The sequence below is a fragment of the Ipomoea nil genome, unplaced genomic scaffold (genome assembly GCF_001879475.1).
Source record: "Ipomoea nil cultivar Tokyo-kokei standard unplaced genomic scaffold, Asagao_1.1 scaffold1026, whole genome shotgun sequence".
Classification (NCBI taxonomy): Eukaryota; Viridiplantae; Streptophyta; class Magnoliopsida; order Solanales; family Convolvulaceae; genus Ipomoea; species Ipomoea nil.
In genome coordinates this window covers 401988-424013 of record NW_017617454.1, presented here as the reverse complement: position 1 = coordinate 424013, position 22026 = coordinate 401988, and the positions used below count along the sequence as shown (strand labels likewise).

At 34.5% G+C, this 22026-nt stretch overlaps 3 protein-coding genes and 1 long non-coding RNA gene across 6 annotated transcripts; 1 reads left to right on the top strand and 3 right to left on the bottom strand.

Moving 5' to 3' along the window:
- The first annotated feature begins 2814 nt into the window (after positions 1–2814).
- LOC109180569 lies at positions 2815–6603 on the top strand. 2 transcript variants are annotated; one of them, XM_019330211.1, is made up of 15 exons: positions 2815–3126; positions 3296–3440; positions 3585–3658; positions 3779–3832; positions 3955–4038; positions 4116–4201; positions 4432–4512; positions 4621–4751; positions 4831–4872; positions 5187–5263; positions 5400–5490; positions 5587–5668; positions 5852–5924; positions 6031–6223; positions 6332–6603. In XM_019330211.1, exons 1-14 carry the CDS (start codon positions 3038–3040, stop codon positions 6197–6199), a joined length of 1278 nt encoding a protein of 425 aa, XP_019185756.1. In that variant the 5' UTR covers positions 2815–3037; the 3' UTR covers positions 6200–6223; positions 6332–6603. The 2 variants fall into 2 exon arrangements, with proteins under 2 accessions (XP_019185756.1, XP_019185755.1); XM_019330210.1 differs by lacking the exon at positions 6332–6603 and having other exon boundaries at positions 2820–2921; positions 3005–3126; positions 6031–6282.
- LOC109180570 (carbonic anhydrase 2-like) lies at positions 6459–8653 on the bottom strand. The gene is made up of 8 exons (XM_019330212.1): positions 8360–8653; positions 8077–8138; positions 7820–7969; positions 7669–7717; positions 7428–7544; positions 7072–7211; positions 6875–6980; positions 6459–6786 (listed from the first exon to the last, which is right to left on the bottom strand). Exons 1-8 carry the CDS (start codon positions 8567–8569, stop codon positions 6619–6621), a joined length of 1002 nt encoding a protein of 333 aa, XP_019185757.1. The 5' UTR covers positions 8570–8653; the 3' UTR covers positions 6459–6618.
- Positions 8654–9444: 791 nt separating this feature from the next.
- LOC109180567 lies at positions 9445–10899 on the bottom strand. Of its 2 annotated transcripts, none has more exons than XR_002054087.1 (3): positions 10658–10899; positions 10248–10529; positions 9445–10071 (listed from the first exon to the last, which is right to left on the bottom strand). It is a non-coding gene; the product is annotated as an uncharacterized LOC109180567 (long non-coding RNA). The 2 variants fall into 2 exon arrangements; XR_002054088.1 differs by having other exon boundaries at positions 9963–10071; positions 10248–10320; positions 10516–10876.
- Positions 10900–17195: 6296 nt separating this feature from the next.
- Positions 17196–18008, bottom strand: LOC109180202. The gene has a single exon (XM_019329691.1). It carries the CDS (start codon positions 18006–18008, stop codon positions 17196–17198), a length of 813 nt encoding a protein of 270 aa, XP_019185236.1.
- Between the last annotated feature and the right edge of the window lie 4018 nt (positions 18009–22026).

The following is a 22026-nucleotide window of genomic DNA, read 5'->3' as shown; positions in this document are numbered from 1 at the left end:
GCAGCTCTTAGTGTCCATAAACCTGAAACCAACCAACGTCTTTCAGGTAACTTACCATGGATTATTGACACCGGAGCGTCAAACCATATGACATGGACACTCAATCATATGACGAATGTGAGGACAATTGAACCATGTCCTGTTGGGCTGCCGAATGGAGAAGAAACTTATGCAAAGAAGCAAGGCACTGTGGTGTTTGGTGAAAAATTGAGGCTGCAGAAAGTTTTATTTGTGCCTAAATTAAACTGCAATTTAATTTCTGTATCTCAACTCTTGGCTGATTCGCCCTATCATGCTCAATTCATTGACAAATTTTGTGTTATTCAGGACCGCACCTCGAAAACGCTGATTGGAACGAGTGAACCACGGGGGGGACTTTACTTCTTGAAGAAGGCAGAATCCATGCAAATCAATAATATTTTCAGTTTATCGCAAGCAGAGTTGTGGCATCAAAGGTTGAGGCATCCATCACCTACAGTTATGAATTTTCTTCCTAATTTTGAAGATGGTAGTAGTTTGAATAATAGACACTGTGAAGTTTGTTTCCGGGTCAAACAAACTCGTGAACCTTTTTCTTTAAGCTCTAATAAAGCAAGTTCAATTTTTGAGTTAGTTCATTGTGATTTGTGGGGTGTTTATCGTGTTCCTGCTCTATGCGGTACTTATTATTTCTTGACAATTGTTGATGATTTTTCCCGTTCTGTGTGGGTTTATTTAATCCGGACTAAGTGTGAAGTTCCCGGGATCCTAAAAAATTTTGTTGTCTTGGTTCACTGTCAGTTTGGCAAACAAATTAAATTTGTTCGAACAGACAATGAGACTGAATTCACATGTTTGAAAGGTTATTTTGATAGTGTTGGGGTTATACATCAGACTTCGTGCGTAGGAACACCCCAACAAAATGGTAGAGTTGAGAGAAAGCATCGACATATTCTAAATGTGGCAAGAGCGTTGCGTTTTCAAGCTAATTTGCCAATTGAGTTCTGGGGAGAATGCATTCTCACCGCAGGCTATCTTATTAATCGGACACCCACTAAATTGCTCAAAGGCAAAACCCCTTTTGACATTCTTTTTGGGCGCTCACCTGATTATTCTCTTCTTCGTACTTTTGGGTGCCTGTGTTATGCGAAGAATGATGCTCGAATTAAAGATAAATTTGCAAGTCGTAGTCATAATTGTGTGTTTATTGGTTATCCATACGGCAAGAAAGGGTGATATTTGCGTGATTTGGAAAGTGGGGAGCGATTTGTTTCACGGGATGTCCAGTTTCTTGAGACCATATTTCCCTTTTCTTTTTCACTTACTGAGCATCATATGTCTCCCATGATTGAATATGTTGATGATCTTTCCAATAACCTTCCAGAGACAATTACTGAAAATGGGTTTGGGGATGATTTTTCCAATAATCTTCTAGAGACAATTGTTGAATCAGAAGTGTCCTTGACAGATGAAGTGACTAATATGAATGCATTGAACTTACCCACTTCCAACTCTGCTTCTAGTGATGATGATGAGAACCTTGGTCGTGGAAAATGGGAAAAATGGGTTCCTACATATCTCCATGATTATGTCACGCACTCTGCTAGTCGCATATCCCCCTGCCATGTTCCACATCTTCAGGTACGGTACATCCCATATCTCACTTTGTTAATTATGATAAATTTTCTTTGGCACATCGGCATTACCTTGCAACAATTACTGCTGAGCATGAGCCCACATTATTCTCTGAGGCTGTACAAGCTCCTCATTGGCGAGAGGCCATGCGCCAAGAGCTTCAGGCACTTGAAGACAATGACACTTGGATACTTGAGGATCTCCCTCTTGGTCATAAAGCCATTGACAGCAAGTGGGTTTACAAGGTTAAATACAATGCAGATGGATCGATTGAGCGCTATAAAGCACGACTTGTTGTCCGAGGAGATCGACAAATCGAAGGAGTTGATTACAATGAAACATTTGCACCCACCATTAAAATGGTTACAGTTCGTGCCTTTCTCGCTGTTGCTATTGCTCGTGGATGGCCTCTTTACCAAATGGATATGAGTAATGCTTTATTGCATGGTGATTTAATAGAGGCAATTTAAATGAAGCCCCCTGGGTTTGTGTCCTCATGCCCGAACAAAGTTTGTCGTCTCCGAAAGTCTTTGTACGGTCTTCGTCAAGCTCCTTGGTGTTGGTTTGAAAAGTTGGCAGATTCTCTCACTAATTTTGTTCTTCTAGGAACTTCCCCGATTTCATGGAAAACTAAAAAGCAACAGACTGTCTCGCGCTCCTCTGTTGAAGCTGAGTATCGTGCAATGGTTGCGGCAACAAGTGAATTGAAATGGTTAAAAGCACTTCTCCTTGATCTTGGTATTTCTCATGCTACACCAATGCAATTGTATTGTGATAGCCAAGCGACATTGCACATCGCTCGTAATCCAGTCTTTCATGAGCGAACCAAACACATTGAAGTCGATTATCATTTTATTTGTGATGAAGTTCGGTCCGGTAATATTCAACCCTCTTATGTTCATACTTCTATGCAAATGGCAGATGTTTTGGCCAAGGCCTTGGGCAAGCCTCAGTTTAAGTTTCTTTTAAGCAAATTGGGCATTCTTGATGTTCGTTCCAACTTGAGGAGGTTATTAGCATTGTTATTTTATTTTTGGTTGTAAATATTGGTTTCCTTTTCTTTCCTATCTTTTGGTATTTATTTTTTGGCTTTGTATTTTTCCTTTTCTTCATTAGCTTTCTTGGAGCATATGATAACCTCTTTGTATATATGTGCTGTATTTTTGTCAATGAAAGGCAAGATTAATTTTTTCCCTTCATTCAAAACTCTTGATTTATTACCACGTCACCGGCCGGCGTGAGGTCGGAACGTTGAAACAGTCCGTGAGTGGCAGATGCGCGGGTTCAGAAATTTCAGCTCCCAAATAGCAGCTTAGCAACTACCGCTATTCTCGTCTCACAATCTCACTTGCACTTTGATCACTCCCATTATCGCCTGTGAATCAATCTCGTAGAATTGCTCTGAGAACACCGGTACAGAAAGATGGGGAACTGGGCCACCAAAGAACCACCGCCGCTCGTGGTGCTGGTTCCTCCGCTCTTTGATTTCCCTCCACTCGCTGCTCGTACAAGGTTCTCCCTACTGATTGTAGCGAATGTTTTGAATTTTGTTGTTTTTAACTCCTCATTCTAAGTTATCTCCACTAAAGCTCTTAATTTCAAGAGTTGATTTACTGTTCTGCATAATACTTCAGTGTTTTGTGTAAAGAATTTATTGAGGGACAGTAGGGGTGTAATGTAGGATGCTGGAATCATCATACAACTTGTTATTTGGGAAGCTCGCGTTAAGATGTCTTTTTGAGGATTACTTTGAGGAAGCAAGGCACTTTAGCACCAGACTTATGCTAAGGCCAATTGATGATCCTCATGTGGATTTGATTGCTTCTGTATCCTACAACTTGCTCAACTTTTATGCTTCTGAATTTGCGAGTATTCATTTCATCCAAAACTTCAAATGAAAGCTGCTGTAGGCTCACTGCCCTGATCCTTCAGTTGAATGAAACTGTAAAGTGTTTCCTTAACAAGTTTAGGTTGCAGGTCCACTTGATTATAAACCCGAAGTTCATCATGATATTGTAGGGAATGCACAATTTAGATGGCAAAGGTATTACATGATAATTTACATCCATAAATTGAATGTCCTTGTTTAGTTGAGTTTTTATTATTGATCTTTTGATTATTAATGATGTGATATGTTTTGGTGAAAATATGATATATCTTCCAGTGACGTTGAGAAATCTCATACATTTGTTGATCTTTATGTCTCAAATTCTGAACCGTAAGTTTCTAAACTTTCTAAGAACTTCTAATGTTGTTTGTGTGTGTGTGTGTGTGTGTACAAAGGAGAGTGATTTGAGGCAAAGATTATACAGCTAAATGTTTTTCTTAATGCATGTCTAGAATCCTACTGATGAGATCATGTGCATACTGTACTCAGTTTGGGATTGGTGCTTTTGGAATTTTTCCAATCCTGCTAAAGAAAAGGTTTGTATGAATTGCAATCAAATTGGAATGGATCTCAAATATATCTGCTGCACTTATAATTACATGATTTTTTGCAGAGTATCTCCCGAAGATTATGGAGTTATGGGTTTGAGATATGGCTCATCAAACCTTTCATTTGGAGCTACAATATCACCATTCCCTTGTACGGAACTTTCAATAAAAATAATGTTTTTTTTTTTTTTTTTCAAAATCAAAACAAGCTATCTTTTACATTCAGCTTTTCTTGCACCTTAGCTGCAGTAATTTTACATTGTCCCTTACTTTGCTGCACTCCAAGTCTTAAACTTTTCACTTGCCTCATGCATAACAGAAGCAAGCTCATAGCTTTGGGCTTCCGTGCAAGAATCTTGATTCCTTTTGATTTCTCTCTAGCTGCAGAAGAAATTCCTAAAACTGCCTGGTTGGTGAGCCAGATCGGAAGGTTAACTGCAGGGGTGCAGTATGAACCTCAGTGTATGTGATTTTAATACTTAAATTCATCTTCCATAAAGGTTTCAAGAATCAACTAATTTTTATGAAAATCGGTATTTTCCACTCTTTTTGGTGTGATACTCAAAATAGTTGAAAGCAAAGATGTGCAGAAGTATAAGAACTTAAAGAATTGGAGCTGTGCAATTGGCTATGGAGTCGGATCAGGAAGTCCTTTGAGCCCATCCTTCAATTTTGGTCTGGAACTTTCTAGAAATTCACAGGTTTAATAGTTTTCCCATTCTTCATGCATTATAATTTTATATTTTTTTCCTGATTTTAACATAAAGAATTGCAATGCAGTTTATTGCTTCGTTTTACCAACATGTGGTGGTTCAAAGACGGGTATGTGCTTTAGTTGTCCTCTCATTCTCTCTAACTTTAGAGTAAAAAAGTTGGCTTTTATTGATGTACTTTGTTGTGTATTCATGTAGCATTGCGGATAAATGTAACGAAATTCTTCTGTGTTAGGCTTCAAATCAAATTTACATGAAATTATTGATGTCAGATATCTAGATTCTTGATTGACATAATTGCAATGTGCTTTAGACAAAAGCTTTATTAGTTAATGTATTACTGCTTATGCTTATTTTCATGTGATATTTGTTCCTTGAGTTGTACATGAATATATTACTAAAATACTTTTCTCGCGTTTGTAGGTGAAAAATCCACTTGAGGAAAATGAAGTGGTTGGAATAACAAACTATATTGACTTTGGCTTTGAGTTGCAGTCGAGGTATTCTTGAATAGTGTTAAAGTAAAATGTAATTAACTTAAAGACATGAGTGCTTATTTGATTTATGTTTTTGCTCAAGTAAAATGTAATTAACTTAAAGACATGAGTGCTTATTTGATTTATGTTTTTGCTCAAGGGTTGGTGATGAAAAATCATCAAATAGTATCCAAGATTCTACCTTTCAAGTTGCTGCATCTTGGCAAGCGAATAAAAACTTCTTGCTGAAGGTAATCGATCACCTCTCTCTCTGTGTTTTTTTTTTTTTTTTTTTTTCTTTTTCTCTCCTGTTTCTGTGGATAAAACTCGTTTCATAATCTTCACAGGGAAAAGTGGGGCCTCTAAGCTCATCTATAGCTTTAGCATTTAAATCATGGTGGAAACCTTCTTTCACGTTCAGCTTATCAGGTATGTGTAACATAGTAATTGGGGTATCTTGAACCAATTTTAGGATAAATAAGTTGGCATGAGGTCTTCATATTTGGCAGCTAATTGTGCATTCCTTGTTTCTCCACCCCCCCCTCCCCCCCCCCCCCCCCACCGATTATTTATGTAAATTTTTGTCTGAGTATTGCTTCTGCTGGCTGGCAGCTATCAGAGATCGCACCAAAGGACAAACATCCTTTGGATTTGGCATTTGTGTTGACGGTATCAGAGAAGGAAGGTTGGTTTAATTAGTTTCCTCTATCTCATGTTATTGCAATGGTAGGCTGAATTATACGTTCTTGAGATCTGGGTTTCTAATTTCTTTTTTAATAATCGCCACACAGTTATGAGAGGGCCGATCCCAACTTTGTAATGCTGACCCCTAATAAGGAGCATCTGGCAGAAGGCATACAATGGAAAATTGGAGAGAGGCCAGTCTTTGAGTCTGATGTAAGTTCTGGGAATTTTGATGGCGTTCCAAGGGAACTACGACCCTTGGAAAAAATTTTGTAGTCCCGAAATCTCAACTATTGTCAGGTTTGCTGCATCTCTGTGCTACAATACCATAAAATCAAATGAAATTTTCTTATAATTCAGCAGTAGTGTGTTCTCTGATCTCTCACTGGTAAACCCCAATCTTTGCAGTAGTTATAGTTGATAGAAGATCAACAATTCACTTCACTGAACAGATTGTTTTGTGAGTATATTAGATCAGCATAACATTATGCAATGCCACTCTAGAAATGATCGAACACCCAAAAACAAGACTCTATTAAACGGTAGGAATCTCGAAATTTTATTCATATACTTGTGCTCTGTTTTATATACGCCGGATACAGCATTACACAGTAGGGGAGATGGAGATGGGAGGAGGGAAAATGTTAGGGAGGTGGAAGAAGCAATTATTCAATTCAAAAGGATCACATTCCAGTTTATGATACAGAAAGTGGAGGAGAAAGTCCGAAGTCCAGTCCCCACAGCTCGAACGCTCCTTTGATGAAGTCATAGTAACCTCCCTTCAATGCCAGGGTTTTCTTCACCAGACCTTCTCTCACGAATGGATATGTCAACAAATTTCCCAGCGACACATTCACCGCTTCCTGCAGAAGTTGTTGATAATTTAAACCCTTTATATATTCATATAGGAAATGGTAATATAATATGCACAGATGGAAGAGGAACACTCACCTTCTCACAGAGTGTACACTGATCTCCAAATGGTAGACTGCCATTTTCGGCTATGACCTTGTGCTTGGCAGGTAAACAGATTTTAACCCAGTCTTCGATGAAATCTCTGTAATACATTTATATATTATAATATAATGTGTAAACAGAAATTAAAGATGAAGAATAATATATATAATGTTTGGATATATCTATCTTACGTTGAAGTTGGTCCATTGTCAGGGAAAGACATGAGCCCCTTGATGCCACCACAGGCACTGTGCCCAATCACTACTATGTTCTGCACCTTAAGATGCAAAACAGCATACTCAATTGCAGCTCCAACTCCTGAGTATTTCAACTGAAACAAACAAACAAACAAAATTGAAAATTAACATTTCTCGTCAAACATATATAATATAAGAGTAATGCTAGACACCCCTTCACCTCATTTCTTTACTGCCTTAATAGGCCTTTTAATTAAGTAATATTATATTATGAAGAAATTCTAATATGTAAAAACATAAGCATTTTCTATAATAATATAATCCATTCCCATATATTTATCTGTTCATACCTTATCAAAGGCAGGGACCATATTGGCAATGTTTCTGACCACGAATGCCTCTCCGGGTTGGAAATCCAGCACGTGTGATGGGCACACCCGAGAATCCGCGCATGCAAACACCATAAACTGCCAATCCATAATTATTATTATTATTATGCATGTAATAAGTAATATTAGTACGTCATATATGTAGTTAGCTATTAGTTGTTTAGTGCATCACATCGTCTACCTACAACAATATAATATATACCTTGGGGCTCTGTCCCTTGGCAAGTTCAGAATACAAAGCTGGGTTTGCCCTACAAAAATTACATTTAAATATAATTATTCAATAATTAAAAAAAAGATTATATATATGATATGAATAGTAGGGTGTGTATAGTAGTTATTAGCTAGCTTACTCGTATTTCTCTTTCTTGAAATGAATGAAGCCAGCTTTGATCCTCTCGACGGGATCGGAAATTTTGGCATTGTCAGCTGATGATGTTTGCAACTGGGCAGTGATCTCATCGATTCTTGCAGCTACCACTGGACCATATTCTTCCTTCTCACTGCATGCATGCAACCACGTTACGTTATTATTATATTATATATATATAAGAAGGAAGCTTAATTGCTAAGGTATATATATAGATTGGTTAACGGTGAACTAACGGACCTGAGAAGCTTTCTGAGAGCCTCAATGGCTTCCTCGTAGTTGTCGTTCGCCATGTCTGGTCTCTGCAAAAGTAACCCATTTAAGTACGTTCTGTGATACCCAAAGAAGATAATGGAAGAAGCTAGAAGCATATAGGCATATAACAGCATATTATACAGTACGGTTCTAACAAACTAACCGCCTAACTCCTTGTTGTTATAACAGCATATTATATATACGCAAATTAATTAATTAGTAATAATAATATGATAATGTAGGTAGGTATATACATATACATACGTACCAAGGTAGGGGTGATGATGGGAGCAGGGGCGGCGAAAACAGGCTGGTTTCTGATAAGACTGGGAAAAGAGGAAGAAGAAGAGGAGGGCGTATTGAGGGTGGCAGAGACGGCGAAACGGGAAGAAGAAGAAGACGGTAGTTTGCGAGAAGGCTGGGCGGCGGGGGAGAGAGAGCTAAGGCTGCAGCCGTTAATCAAAGCCGTAGTCGACATTGCGCCACAGGGGATTTGGAATGGCGAGTCTTTTATAGTGGTTGAGTTTATACTTGTAGTGCTGCGTGCCACCTAGCTAAGCGGTCATCGATCAGATCATATCTATTATAATCTGCTCTGCTACGCTCCATCGATAATGAAAGCGAAAGGTGGGCGAAGGAGAGCTTCTACCCTTGCAGATGAGGATTGGGCGTTGGAGATTCATTTTATTCCATTCGCCCATGCATGCATATATACATGAATTATATATTATATTCCCCATCACTCCAACTCTTTTAATTTCTAGCTCTATTAGAATATAGTAGATGTTCATATACTTTCTCAATCTACTGAAACACAACGCCTCCACTGAGGCTTGAACTCACAATCTTCTAAATGGAAGTCCAACCCAAGTACCATTAGACCACATAGTCCTGGTTACACATACACAAAAAATTAAAAATCTTTCTTAATAATGTTTTTTGATTACATTTTGTCGTATGCATGCGATGGCCTTTCGCCACTCCCCAAGTAAATGGCAATTAGAAGCTTGGCCACTAGTTCAACGCTAGCTAGCTGCTTCTCCCGCCTCAAAATGCATATCACTCGCGGGCAATCCAGCCAAAGTGGTCATACTATTGACTTATTAACTATAAAATTACAAATTTCACTTCTAAGTGAGCCTATAAAATTACAAATTTCACTTCTAAGTGAGCCATCTATTAGTTGTCTTTTTTGGTTTGAGTCAGGTAGTTAGGGGTAACTTAGCCTGGTTTATTACCTCTTTGTGATTCTTTACAGACTAGAGTCACAAGGCATATCTTTTACCCAATACACAACGTAACCTTAGGTAATGACAACAAGTTTCCCTCGTCATCCAACGCTTTGTTCAACGTACACTAGGCAAAATCCTTTTTTTTTCATTTTATAATTTGAATAAATTGGGATTAAAAAATATAGGATTATTTGAAGTACAAATTAAAGACTTTGTGTGTCACACCTGGCTGAATGATGAAATTTAGTTGAAATTTCAAAAGTTACTATAGCTAGGAGTTGAGAATGGAAAGCTTTTAAGTTAGATTATTGAGATTATTACAAGTGTTTGGTGCATTAATATTCAAAGTTTTAAAATATATGATTCCCATGCATTAAACTTGATATGTAATTAAGTAAATATTTTCTAGTTTAAAATTTTCTGCAAATCAACAATTCCCCCTAACTAGTTTCTTATTATTATTATGCAATTAATAATGTTTTCCCAATGGTTTTGGCAAACCTTGCAATTCGCGTTCTTATTAGGTTGTAAAAGTGTTACTAAGCTAGCCGTATGCACAACGTTAAAAATATATGAACCAAAATAAAGGAAAACCAATGGAGATAAGGTAAGGTAGTCTTATCTTCTTCTATCTTCAAACTATGGTCAAGTTACATGGGGATCACTTGTTGGGGATTACTTTATCTGCTTTTGTGACTCTTGTGCTTTTAACTTGGATGGGCACCAAAGATTTATTGTTTTTTGAATTCTGTGAGGGAGACAAAACTAGCTACCATTATTTTAAGTGAAAATGATAAATCAACAAATTCAAGAACACAAGCATATGATAGAAGAAATTAAACCCCCCCTATATAGGTCATCTTGATCGAAAATATAATGTAGGACTTATAAAAATAATAATGTAACAATAGACATATATAGTACCTTAAACTTATCTTCTTGAATGAATTTGCATGAAAAATAATGGTAGATATGATATGATGTTGAGATGCACCGTCTTCAATCCATGCTCACGGCAAAATAAACAAACACATAAGTTTTCCACATATGACCGACTCAAAATTGAATAATCTTCATCTTCAAATCATATCATGCTCCTTGGTCTGTCATAATAAAGGTTCACAATTAAATATACATGTACTGTATACATCTAACTCCATCCGATCCATTGGTAGCAAACCATCCCGATAACCTGACCAAAAAGTACTTTTGGTCGGAAGATTGACCGTTCTAAAAAGCCTTTTACGGTCCAACTTTTGTTGATCAGAAATCGCAAGACTTTCAAACAGTGGGTCGTGATCAGACTGAAACCAAATCGAATTTTGATCGAGAACTTGGCAATCTACGATTCCCTTATTTGACAACTTAGCTGGGTTATACTCATCCCTGACAAAACCCATATATGTTTCTTCAGTCTTCTTCTGGCATTTATATCAGATCAGTACATACTACCTATAATGCTGAAATCGAATTGAGGTGAAGAGGGGGAGTTTCAAGTTTCAAGACATCTGATCTGCTTGAAACCTCGGCCATAAAAGAATTCGATTCATGCATGTTAGTTGTACCTTATAGATGTCTTGGAGCTTCAAGCTGGATCGGATGGTTCATTATGTCAGCATCGTTCTGTCATGTTTTCGACATGTCGTGCATTACATTGCCTTCTCGTGGCTCATAAAAGTAAAGTAAGCAGTACATGTGTGTCTAATTTTAGGTTGGGACAAAAATAGATAAAAATAATGAAAGAATATATGTTGTCATACTGTTTTCATGCTCTGCCATATATAATGAGGACAAAATTAAATGGCCAAAAACGTACGTTTAGTTTCTCATCACAGCTTTGAACATAATGATTTGTTACAATTAAGGAATTGGGATTGGGAACGTACAATTTACCCAATAGGGTAGGTCTGTCACGCATAAATAAATTACAAAAAGAACCAACAATAATATAAGGAATTAACCAACATGATTGGCGTGGTGGTTCAGCACCTTGTCTTTTATGCATGAGGTTGGGGGTTCGATCCTCACCCATGTGAATGGAGCAAATCATTTGGTCAGTCCCCTACCACTTACTTCTGGCTATCGGCTAGAGGGATACTTTTGGGCAACCAAAAAAAATAATGTGAGGAATTGAAGAGGATATATAGTCAGCAACTAAAACCTGTCAGGTTAATTTGCATGGAGTATCAGTCATACCAGTATTGATTGAACCTTCAATTCTACCGTCACACAAGTCGGGTGATACAATTCCATATTTGTTTTACAAGAGATTGAGGGTGGTACTTGAATTGAGATTAAATATTCACTTTACAAAAATAACAAGAAATGTACACAATTTCTTTTTAATTTTTATTATATACTCCGTAATAAGCTAGTTATTTGGAGAAAACTAAGAACCAATCCCAGTTTTACATCTAAAAAATCGAACGGACCAAATCATATTAAAAAAAATATAGTGACATTTTTATAAGAGCAAATACCAATACTGGTCCCATGAGTATTAGCAAAATGACAGTTTTGGTCAACATGTTTAATTTATACCAATTTTCATCCACGACTATTGTTTTAGTACCAATTTTCATCCATAACTATTGTTTTAGTGCCAAAATTCATTATGCCGGTCACCCATTCGTTTAAAACATGTCGAAATATGAAATTATTAAAGGTAGTTTCGTGCTTTTCAAATTAGGATCCCTATTTGAGCATAAATAAAAGGATTTAAGCCCTAAGATCTATCCCAATTCACAGTTTTCTTCCTCAAATTAAGGTAGGATGGGGAGGAGATCTAGAACTGCGAATTGAGATCGATCTTAGGGCTTAAATTCATTTATTTATGCTCAAATTGGAATCTTAAGTTGAAAAGGACGAAAATACTCTTAAAATTTTTAAATTTCGGGATGTCTTAAATTGATGGGTGACCGACGTGATGAATTTTGGTACTAAAATAATAGTCATGGATTAAAATTGGTACTAAAACAATAGTCATGGATGAAAATTGGTAGGAATTAAACATGTGGACCAAAACCGTTATTTTGCTAATACTCGTGGGACCAAAATTGGTATTTGCTCTTTTTATAATTATCACCAAACTTTACTATGCAAACTTAAACACTAAAATCTACCCTTCTTAGAATTTTTCAGGTTTGAACATTATATTTAGTATTAAAAAGTACACTTACAAACATGCGAAAGTGCATTGCACTAGTTTCAATTTTAGAGTTTATGACTGAGTTTTTAATTTTATTTTATTTAGTGGTTCATTTTTTACTGCTTGGAGCCTAGCATTTACAGTTAAGTGTTTAAATTTGTAAAGTAAAATTAACAATAATTATAAAAATATCATAATATTTTTTACCAATCACATTCTTTATAAAGCAAACACTGAATAAATAATACAGGAGCCAGGAGAGTGCTCCAACTACTCGCAAGCCTCGAACATGCATAATAGACTGCTTAGAGTAGTACAATGTCACATACTCTAGAAGCTTTGAAGATATTTTGTTCTCTCTCTCTCTCTCTTTTTCAATAATTAAGCATTACCCGTGTTTAGTTAATGAATTTAGCTATCAGCGATGGAATTAAAGTCATTGTTATTATTTGGTTGATAGGTTTCTAAAGTACTATTATGTGATTTGATTAGCCCTTTAATTGAAAAACTCACCCTCTAATAAAATAATGGTTTCATTCCATTATTTCTCATCTTAATTGGTAATTTGATTTTTAAGTTTAGATTAGTGTTTTTAGATTTTTATTTTATTTTTATTTGTTCATATTAGTAATTTAGATGTCTTTATATTAGAATAAACTAGTATTTTCACCCGTGCGATGCATGAAATGGAATTGTTGTAATGTATTAAGAATATTTAAATCGATATATAATTATTTAAGAGTTGATTTCACCAGAGGTCGTTTATCTTTCCTGACAATTCCAAATTTAATCCTAGACTATAGTTATTAATTATTACAATTTATTCTATGTTACAACACTTACGTTAATATTCTTACTATTATTATTAACACTTAATTACTTTTAGATATTATTATTACCACTTATATTATTATTATTATTATTATTATTATTATTATTATTATTATTAGTTTCTTTTCAAGTACTGTTAGTATATAATGGTCGTGAGGCACAATAATAATATAACCATAATTAAATATTCTTGTATTGTATTCCGGAGTTAATGGCATTTTTGGTCCTAGACTTATTTGAGGCATCGACAATTTTCATCCTCCATAACAAAAATTGCCACTTAGTAGACACTGTTATTGGTCGTTGGACAGTTTTGATCCTCAGTCAATGAAGCCGTTTGTTGACCGTGAATTAGAGGGGCTTTTCTGTCTTTTTGTGTCTTATTCTTCTAATCTTGTTTAGACCAGCGCTGCTGTGACTCCTGTGAGGCGAGATGGCGAGACTTGGCGTTTATAAGGTTAATATTAGAATAGAATTTTAACGCATAATTATTGTACAAATGGGAAAGTAGAAATCAATATATTTTATAGGAAGAGAGATTTTTTAGGAATTGGGCGGGAAGTTAAAATTTCAGGATTTTGTTTTTATATATAGTATAGATTGTATTACACTATTTTATAATATTAGAATATAATTTTAACGCAGAATTATTGTACGAATGGAAAGTAGAAATCAATATATTTTATAGGAAGTGAGATTTTTTAGGAATTGGGCGGGAAGTTAAAATTTCAGGATTTTGTTTTTATATATAGTATATATTGTCTTAATTTTTTGTTCATGTAGTTTTAAAATCTTTATTCCCATTATAGGATCATACATAACCAAACAACAATATTGGTAATCATTACAATTTCACCCTACTACCAAACACGCAAAATACTTTCACCAAAACTCATTATCATTATAAAGTATTTGATTCCCATTCCGTTTCCGATTCCCATGTACGAACCAAACACACCCTAATTATACTCTCTATAATTCTATAAACTAGTAAGTGTCTCGTGCGATGCACGAACTATTATTAATTTAACAAATGAGCAAATTATACTTTTGGTCCTATGACTATAGGGGGCGTGTTAATTTTACTCAATGACTTTTAAAACTAACAATTTAGTCCTTTAACTATGTTTTTTTTAGCAGATTTGGTCCTTCCGGCCAAATCACCGGTGGAAATTGGCCGGAAAAATTTAAACATTTTTAAATTTTTTATTCATGTGGACAAAATAGTCTTTTTACGTAAGGTGATTCTTCTTCTTCACGTTCATGAGCTATGGCTAACAGTTGCCTCTGCTTCTAAGAAAGAACAACTCCAAGAATCAAAGCCCCAGGTTCAGAAGCAAGGTATGATTTTTATCCTCAACTTTTTATTCATGTCTACTGTGCATTTCTTGATTCATCTTCCCCAGATCGCAAGGTATAAAGCTCTATAAGAGATCTAAACTCCATAAATATTCTTCTCCCTATTCTAGTCGCAACCATCCTCCCAATTCCAGCCACGACCAAGACATAATTGTAGTATTAGTTGTAGTCCTATGAATGATGATTTATTTATAGAGAAGAGAAGAGATAGAGAATAATATATAATATATAATATATGTAATATTTTCTAAATTAATAATATAGACATGTTATATTTACTAATTTAATAATTATGTTAATGTTGATTTGATTTATAATTAAAATTACATGAGTTTATAAATTAATGTGAATACAATAAATGCTTTCACACTTTGGAGTGAAAAATTTTTCCCTAATTATTTTGATTTAATATATATAGAGATAGAGATAATATTATCTCCATTAATTAACGTGAATACAACAGGAGTTTTGGAGTAAAATAAGACTATAAGAGCATATTATGTAATATAATTCATTGAAAGAGTGTGAACTGTTTGATAGAAGAAAATTTACGTCATAGCAAGTATTGCTGTATACTATATATATATATATATGTGTGTGTGTGTGTGTGTGTGTGCAGTTTACACCATTAGGTATATATAAATGAACTACATAGTGTTCGAAAATATACTATTATGTGTGATATATTGTTTTGGTGTGTGGTGCATTTTGTGACATTTTATTTTTGTGCATTTTTGAAGGTATATTTATGCATACCTAATGGTTTAAAATGACTGCACGAGAAGTCCTGTTTATATATATATATATATATATATATATATATATATATATATATATATATATATATATATATATGTTGTGGTTGGAATAGAAGTATTACACCACCAAAAAATGTCAATATAGAAGAATTTATAATTTAATATGTAATTTGCTACAAATATTAATGAAAAGGGAAACTCTCTTTATCCTACTAATTAAGCAAGAGTAGTTGTCACCTAACATAATAAACAAGGAAGGCAAAGGGTAAGTGGGGAGTGGTCGATTAATATTTCCGGTTTAAATCGGTATATAAATTAATTTATTTTTTATGATCTTTTAATGATTAATGTGTAAGATTTTTTTTAATAATATATTATATATTATATATTACGGAGTATATATTAGGGCCTCAATGAAGTGGTGCAAGTTGACCACGTCTGATTGGATTGAATAACTAGAAGTTGTTATTCAACCCGACTCTGTGCTTAACATAAAATTGATATAGCACATTTAGTTACGGTACTCATACTGCTCAGTAGACACTTATACATCATCTGTAATTCTGAGTCAATATGAGACAAAATATGGCTAACGATCTACTGTTCAAGAGATAGCACAAGAAGAACATCAGATATAGCTGGAGATCAACACAGCTACCCCTTCCGCTTATACGATGTCAGATTTCTCGTATACTATAATTCAATATAGATAAATTATCTATATCTAAGTTATGAAGTGAACTTCCCTGAAACATACTTTCTAATAATAATGGAAGAATTGAAGGCTGAAGGATGACTGCTCTACTACCTCAGCTCCTTTCGTATTTGCTATATTTGGTGTGACAAACAGTAAAACTCTCATTATTTTTTATTTTTTATTTTTTGAAAACAAATATATATTTTATACTATTTTTGAAAAGTTTTATATTGATGTTGAGAGTGGGATTTTCAACAGTAAAACTCTCATTAAAATATAATATTTCGTATTGCGGTATTGGAACTTTCAACATGTCTTTTAATGATTCAATAAATTAATATTTAATCAGTTAGCCTATAAAAATACAGAGTTGTCACTTTCCAGTTTCCACCACCCACAACAGTCATATGATGAAGTCTCCAACCTCCACTATCTACTTATTGATCCGAACAGGTCAAAAATATATTTAAAATTGTGTCATATTTATCTATTAACCTAATGTTATTTGTTAATGCTCCACTAATTTGTTAGATTTGAACCAACCAAGTTTGGCAAGATACCATGTCTGGTTGAAATAATAATACGTAGTATCTTTAATTAAAATAATACTAAAATTCTTTAATCAAGATTTAATTTATACGGTCAAATATTTTTATATAGGGATGATCAAATCTCGACAGAGTATTTAGAAGATGTAAATTCCAAGGACCCACGCCCGGCAAGCTTCACCTCTGTGACCACCCTTAACTTGTGACCAACTGAGCTGCCCATGTGGGTGTGATCAAACTAATATATTGATTGGGTGACTAAAAGTCATGTATTCATAATTTATGATATGATTCACAATTTACATGTTTTTATCTTATTAGCTCAATTTAATTGAAATTTATATATAATATTAACAAATATTAATTAATAAAAATGGGCATTAATTTATAACTTCATCATTTAATTAAACTTTTAATATACGGAGAGGTTTTTAAATACATGATCCCTGGATCAAAGTGATCGAGGTTCTGACTTAAATTATTCACTTTTTTAAGAGCTCTGAGTTTGCATGGATGGAACTTAGAAGGAAGCTAAGGTAAAGTCCTACCCAAAGCGTTGACGTTGGCGAAAAACCCTAGCAGGTCTTGCCTGTACGGCAAATATGATTTCCTTTTTGATGTTTCCTTGGCTGCCCTGCTCCGCACGTAAAACTCCTCGTGAGCGGCCATCGACGGCGACCGGCCCGCCTTATCTCCGGCTGTAATTTGTTTTGCCTTCGATTTTCCGGTGAGTTTCAAGACCTTGCCGGATTGATTTCCTTCCGATTTTCCTCCTTTTTTTGGAGTTAGAAATACAAAACTGTCTTTTCCTTCGCTGTTACTCCGAGGCAACAAATCTCGAAGCTTCCACCGCTTGAACGACGTTGATCCTGTCGAACTGCTCTTCTTACATTTACCCTGCGACGTTTCCTTCAAACTCGGCCTCCACAAACAGTACGTTCCTGGAGGAGCACTCTCCAATTCATCCTCTTCCGATGATGACGACGACGGCGATGGCGGCGGCGGCGGCAGCAGATCACGATCTAATTCCTTATCGTCTACGGAGCACTTGCTCAACGCAATGCAAATCGATCTATCAACCTCATCATGTCCGCCCTGCAGGCCGGAAAAATCGCCATTAACCGTTAGATCTCGGTTGAAAACGGGAAAAAACCGACCACTTTGACCATCGTAAAAGAACTCCTCCGCCAGAGTAAACTCAAACTCATCATTGCCGTGCTCTTCTTCCTTAGATCTCCCCTGTTTAAATTCATCCGAGATTTTAGCTGCAATTTCAGGTAATCTATTTGAAGAGTAGCTGTTGAAGCTGGGGCACACATACACACCGTCTTCTATTGTATTCATTATATTTTTTTTTCTCTGTTTTCTGTGTGATATTTTTGGGAGATGGGGATGGTTGTCTTGCCAGTTGAGAAGGGCAATATATATATAGAGACAGTTCAGCCTTCATGGCTTTAACAACTACAACTTGACGGTTTTGACGTTATTAATTACGGTAGTAGGCCAGCGACGTCTACGTGTATGCTTTACTTTCTTTTTTTACTTTTTCTTGCAAAACACGACTGGGGTGATCTGACACGTGGCCTTCTAGACTACTCAATACTTAGCACACCTGGATTAAGGATGAGTTATTGGCGTTGGATTGCGTTATTCCAATTATATATTATTTATATTGAATTTTAGTTGTTAGGTGGTTGATAGCATTTAATTTTTTATAGTGTAAGTGTGTAACGCTATTTAATTTACTATTTAAAAAAAAAAAAAGAATCTTCATAACATAACACCATTTAATTAGATACATTATTTTTTTACTTACTAAAAATTAGTAGGATTAATCAATTTATAACATCCAATGATTATATGTTATGTCAAAATAGGAAAGATTAGGAGTGGTAGAAAGTATTTTTCTTTTTTATATTAGTTCACTTTTCTTGATATGAGGGTTGTATTGGGATAAACTCCACTTATATGTCAAGTGAAATGAGCTCGGCCAATAAAATATTGGTGATAATAAAATTTGTGAAATTTTAATACAAAAATTATATTTCATCCACCTAACTATATTTTTTGAAGAATTAATTAGTGCATTCTATAAGATGAATAAAGATATAAAAACACAAGAGTATGAAATGGGGCACTAGATAGCTCGTATTCTTTCTCTCTATTGAAATTGTTCATTGATAATACAGAAATTACAAAAGCATCCAAATTATCATAAATGAGATGTTCTATAAACAAATAACAACTTTTTATATGCCCTAAATAACAGTTACTTGACTTAATTACTTCTCGCTAACTAAGCCAACGATGAGACCTCTAGATTGGGAGAGTATTATTAAAACATAATATATTTTGAATGTAAGTTTATTAATTAAATATTAGCTATTAAAGATTTATCTCCATGCAATCGAATGACTTCAGTCACTGTAAATAATTAAATATCCATTCTCAGAACTATCCCCAAATCAAAATTATTTGTAAAAGCTGATTTACCTTTTAGTTTTTTCACAACAAGATACGGAGTACATTATTATGGAGTGTAAATAATTGATAGTCGTGTTTTCACATTACTTGGCTTGCAGGTCACGACGTAACGCGTATAGTATCTTTCCTTTTTTAATTTTTAATTGAAAGCTTTGAATGCACGTCACTTGTGGCGTTGCTAAATTTGACCCACAATCACGTAACTAATGACACCATTACTTGCCCTGTGTTGCACACTCCCACTATAATAAATTCTGCGCCATCGTGTTATTAGTTCTCAATTTCCTATAATAAATGTACAATTTCGTTTACGGGGCGTTTAGTTGAAAGTAAGGAATTACGTGAAAAAGGAATTATAATTCTATGTGAGATGAATTACTAGGAATAAAGTGAGAATTTAAATTCCACTATTTGGTTTGCAGGAATAAAATTACTGGGAATTTCAATTTCAATATTTGGTATACATGAGAATTGAAAGGGAATAAGTAGTATTAAGTCCAAAATGCACATTGTTGTTGTCAAGCATCAATTTTAGATTAAAAAATGAGATGATAATTTTGTCCAGCTCATCATTATCTTTTTTTCTTCCCAAAATTCATGGAATTAAAATCCCAAGGAGAGACATGAGATTTTAATTCCATAAAAATAAGAGAATTGCAATTCCTTAGCTTCCAACCAAACTAATGAATTTAGTGGCCTTTAGAATTAAGTGGGAATGAAATTTAAATTCTCTCCAACAAACGCCCTGTTAGGAGTGCAAAATTCAAACTCAAACCAACTAGTTAAGTAATCAATTCAAATTTGACTCTAAAATTTTTTGATTCGTAATTTGTCGGATCGCTTACGAACCATATATATATATATATATATATATATATATATATATATATATATATATATATATATAATTAAGTTTCCGTGCGGTTAAGTGTCTCATGTACGGTTGTGCGTGGGTTTTGTACTTAAGGTGCATGAGTCTTATGTGCTTAAGTTGCGTGGGTGTGTGTGTGAGTTTTGTGCTTAAGTTGCGTGGGTGTGTACTTAATGTGAGTTGTTATTAAAACTTAAGGTGCATGAGTTTTGTGCTTAAGATGCGTGAGTCTTGTGCTTAAGGTGCGTGGATTTTGTGTTTAATGTGAGTAGTTGTTGAAACTTAATGTGCGTGTGTGTTATGCTTAAGGTGTGTGGGCTTGTGTGCTTAATGTGCGTGTGTTATGTACTTAAAGTGCGCTAGTTTAATGCTTAATGTGCGTCCACCCGCACAGGAAACCCTCCCTACACACCTAATCCCTTCCCTATATAATTCTATCTTGAACTTTTTTTTTTTTTTTGAATGCTACTAGCTCTATTACATTGTAGTATCTGTTCATATACTTTCTCAACCTACTGAAACACAAAGAGCTAATAATGCCTCCATTGAGGTTCAAACTCACAACCTTCCAAGTGAAAGTCCAACCCGGGTACCATTGGACCACATGCCTCCATTGGCTCTATTCTATCTTGAACTTAATTTGAGCCAAATGAATCAAACTTGAGCCTTAAAAGTAAAAATAAAAAGATGTATATATACTAATATTATACGGAGTAGTATGAATTATTTGCCTTCAAAGGGATGACTGGGTGGGAGGGGGCATTATTCTCATACCACAAGGTTGCACAAGGTTTTTTTAGTGTTATTTACCTTTTCCGACACACAAACATAATTATCGTCGCACACCCTTAGATAGTGTTGCGAATTTTTCTCGTCATTCAAAAAAATAAAGACAAAAACTTGTGTGAAACGAGATTGGGTCAAGATGAAATGTAAAACTTATATACTTACAAATGTAATACTAAATCAGAAATACAGTGTTTATTACTTATATAAAAAATATATAGTACTTTTACATTATTACATTTTCTTTTATAAGTAACAAACACTTGTCAACCTGACTTATAATGGAAAATATAATACTTTTAATGAAAAAAAAGTAATACTTTTACATCAAAATATAAAAGTATTACATTTTTCCTTACAAGTCACAAACACTTTATTCCTAATTAATATTACATTTGCATATTGACTGACTCGACTCATCTTAATACCGTCTTACACAATTGTGACCTAAAATAAATAATTTAGAACATTTCATTGGGATTTTATTTAATTTTAGATTAAAACCGCCAAATAGTTAATTTTTTGTCCTTTTCTGTACTTGGAAAATTAAAAAGAATGATTGTGCTTGAGAAAAAACTTGGAAGTGGTGGCGGGCCGGCGGCTTTAAATTGGGTCTTTTTTTTTTTTTTTCCAATAACAATATAATTACAGTTGACCTTTTAGAATAAATAACTTATAAAATAAATCGGTCCAAATATTCACAGATTTCACTCTATGCTGCTCATAACTTGCATGTGAAAAGCTTTTCTTCGGGATTAAATATGCAATATTGTATTGGCTTGGAATACGTCACCAATAACGTACTTAGCTATATCTTATTACTTTTATTATATTTTAATTTTCTAGAATTGTTGCTCGTTCATGGTGGCTTAATTAGTTTATTCCGAGAGATTTCATCAATTTCAAAAAAGATTTGTAATAATATATAACATAGGATAATCAAATAATGTCTAATACTTTAATCGACTACGGTGCAATTTTTCTCCAATGCCAATAAAGATTGCTGACGATGAACAATTTAAGGTTAATCATTCTGGTATATAATACACTATTTAAATTAGTACTCTCTCCGCCTCATTTTATGTGTCTCATTCGGTTAACGAGGCTTGACTGGTGTTATTTTTAATTTAAAATTTCATAATATTAAATTTAATGTTAGTATACAAAATTTATATATTTAGAAACCACAGTAAAAGTACTATTAAACACAAAAAATCAAAT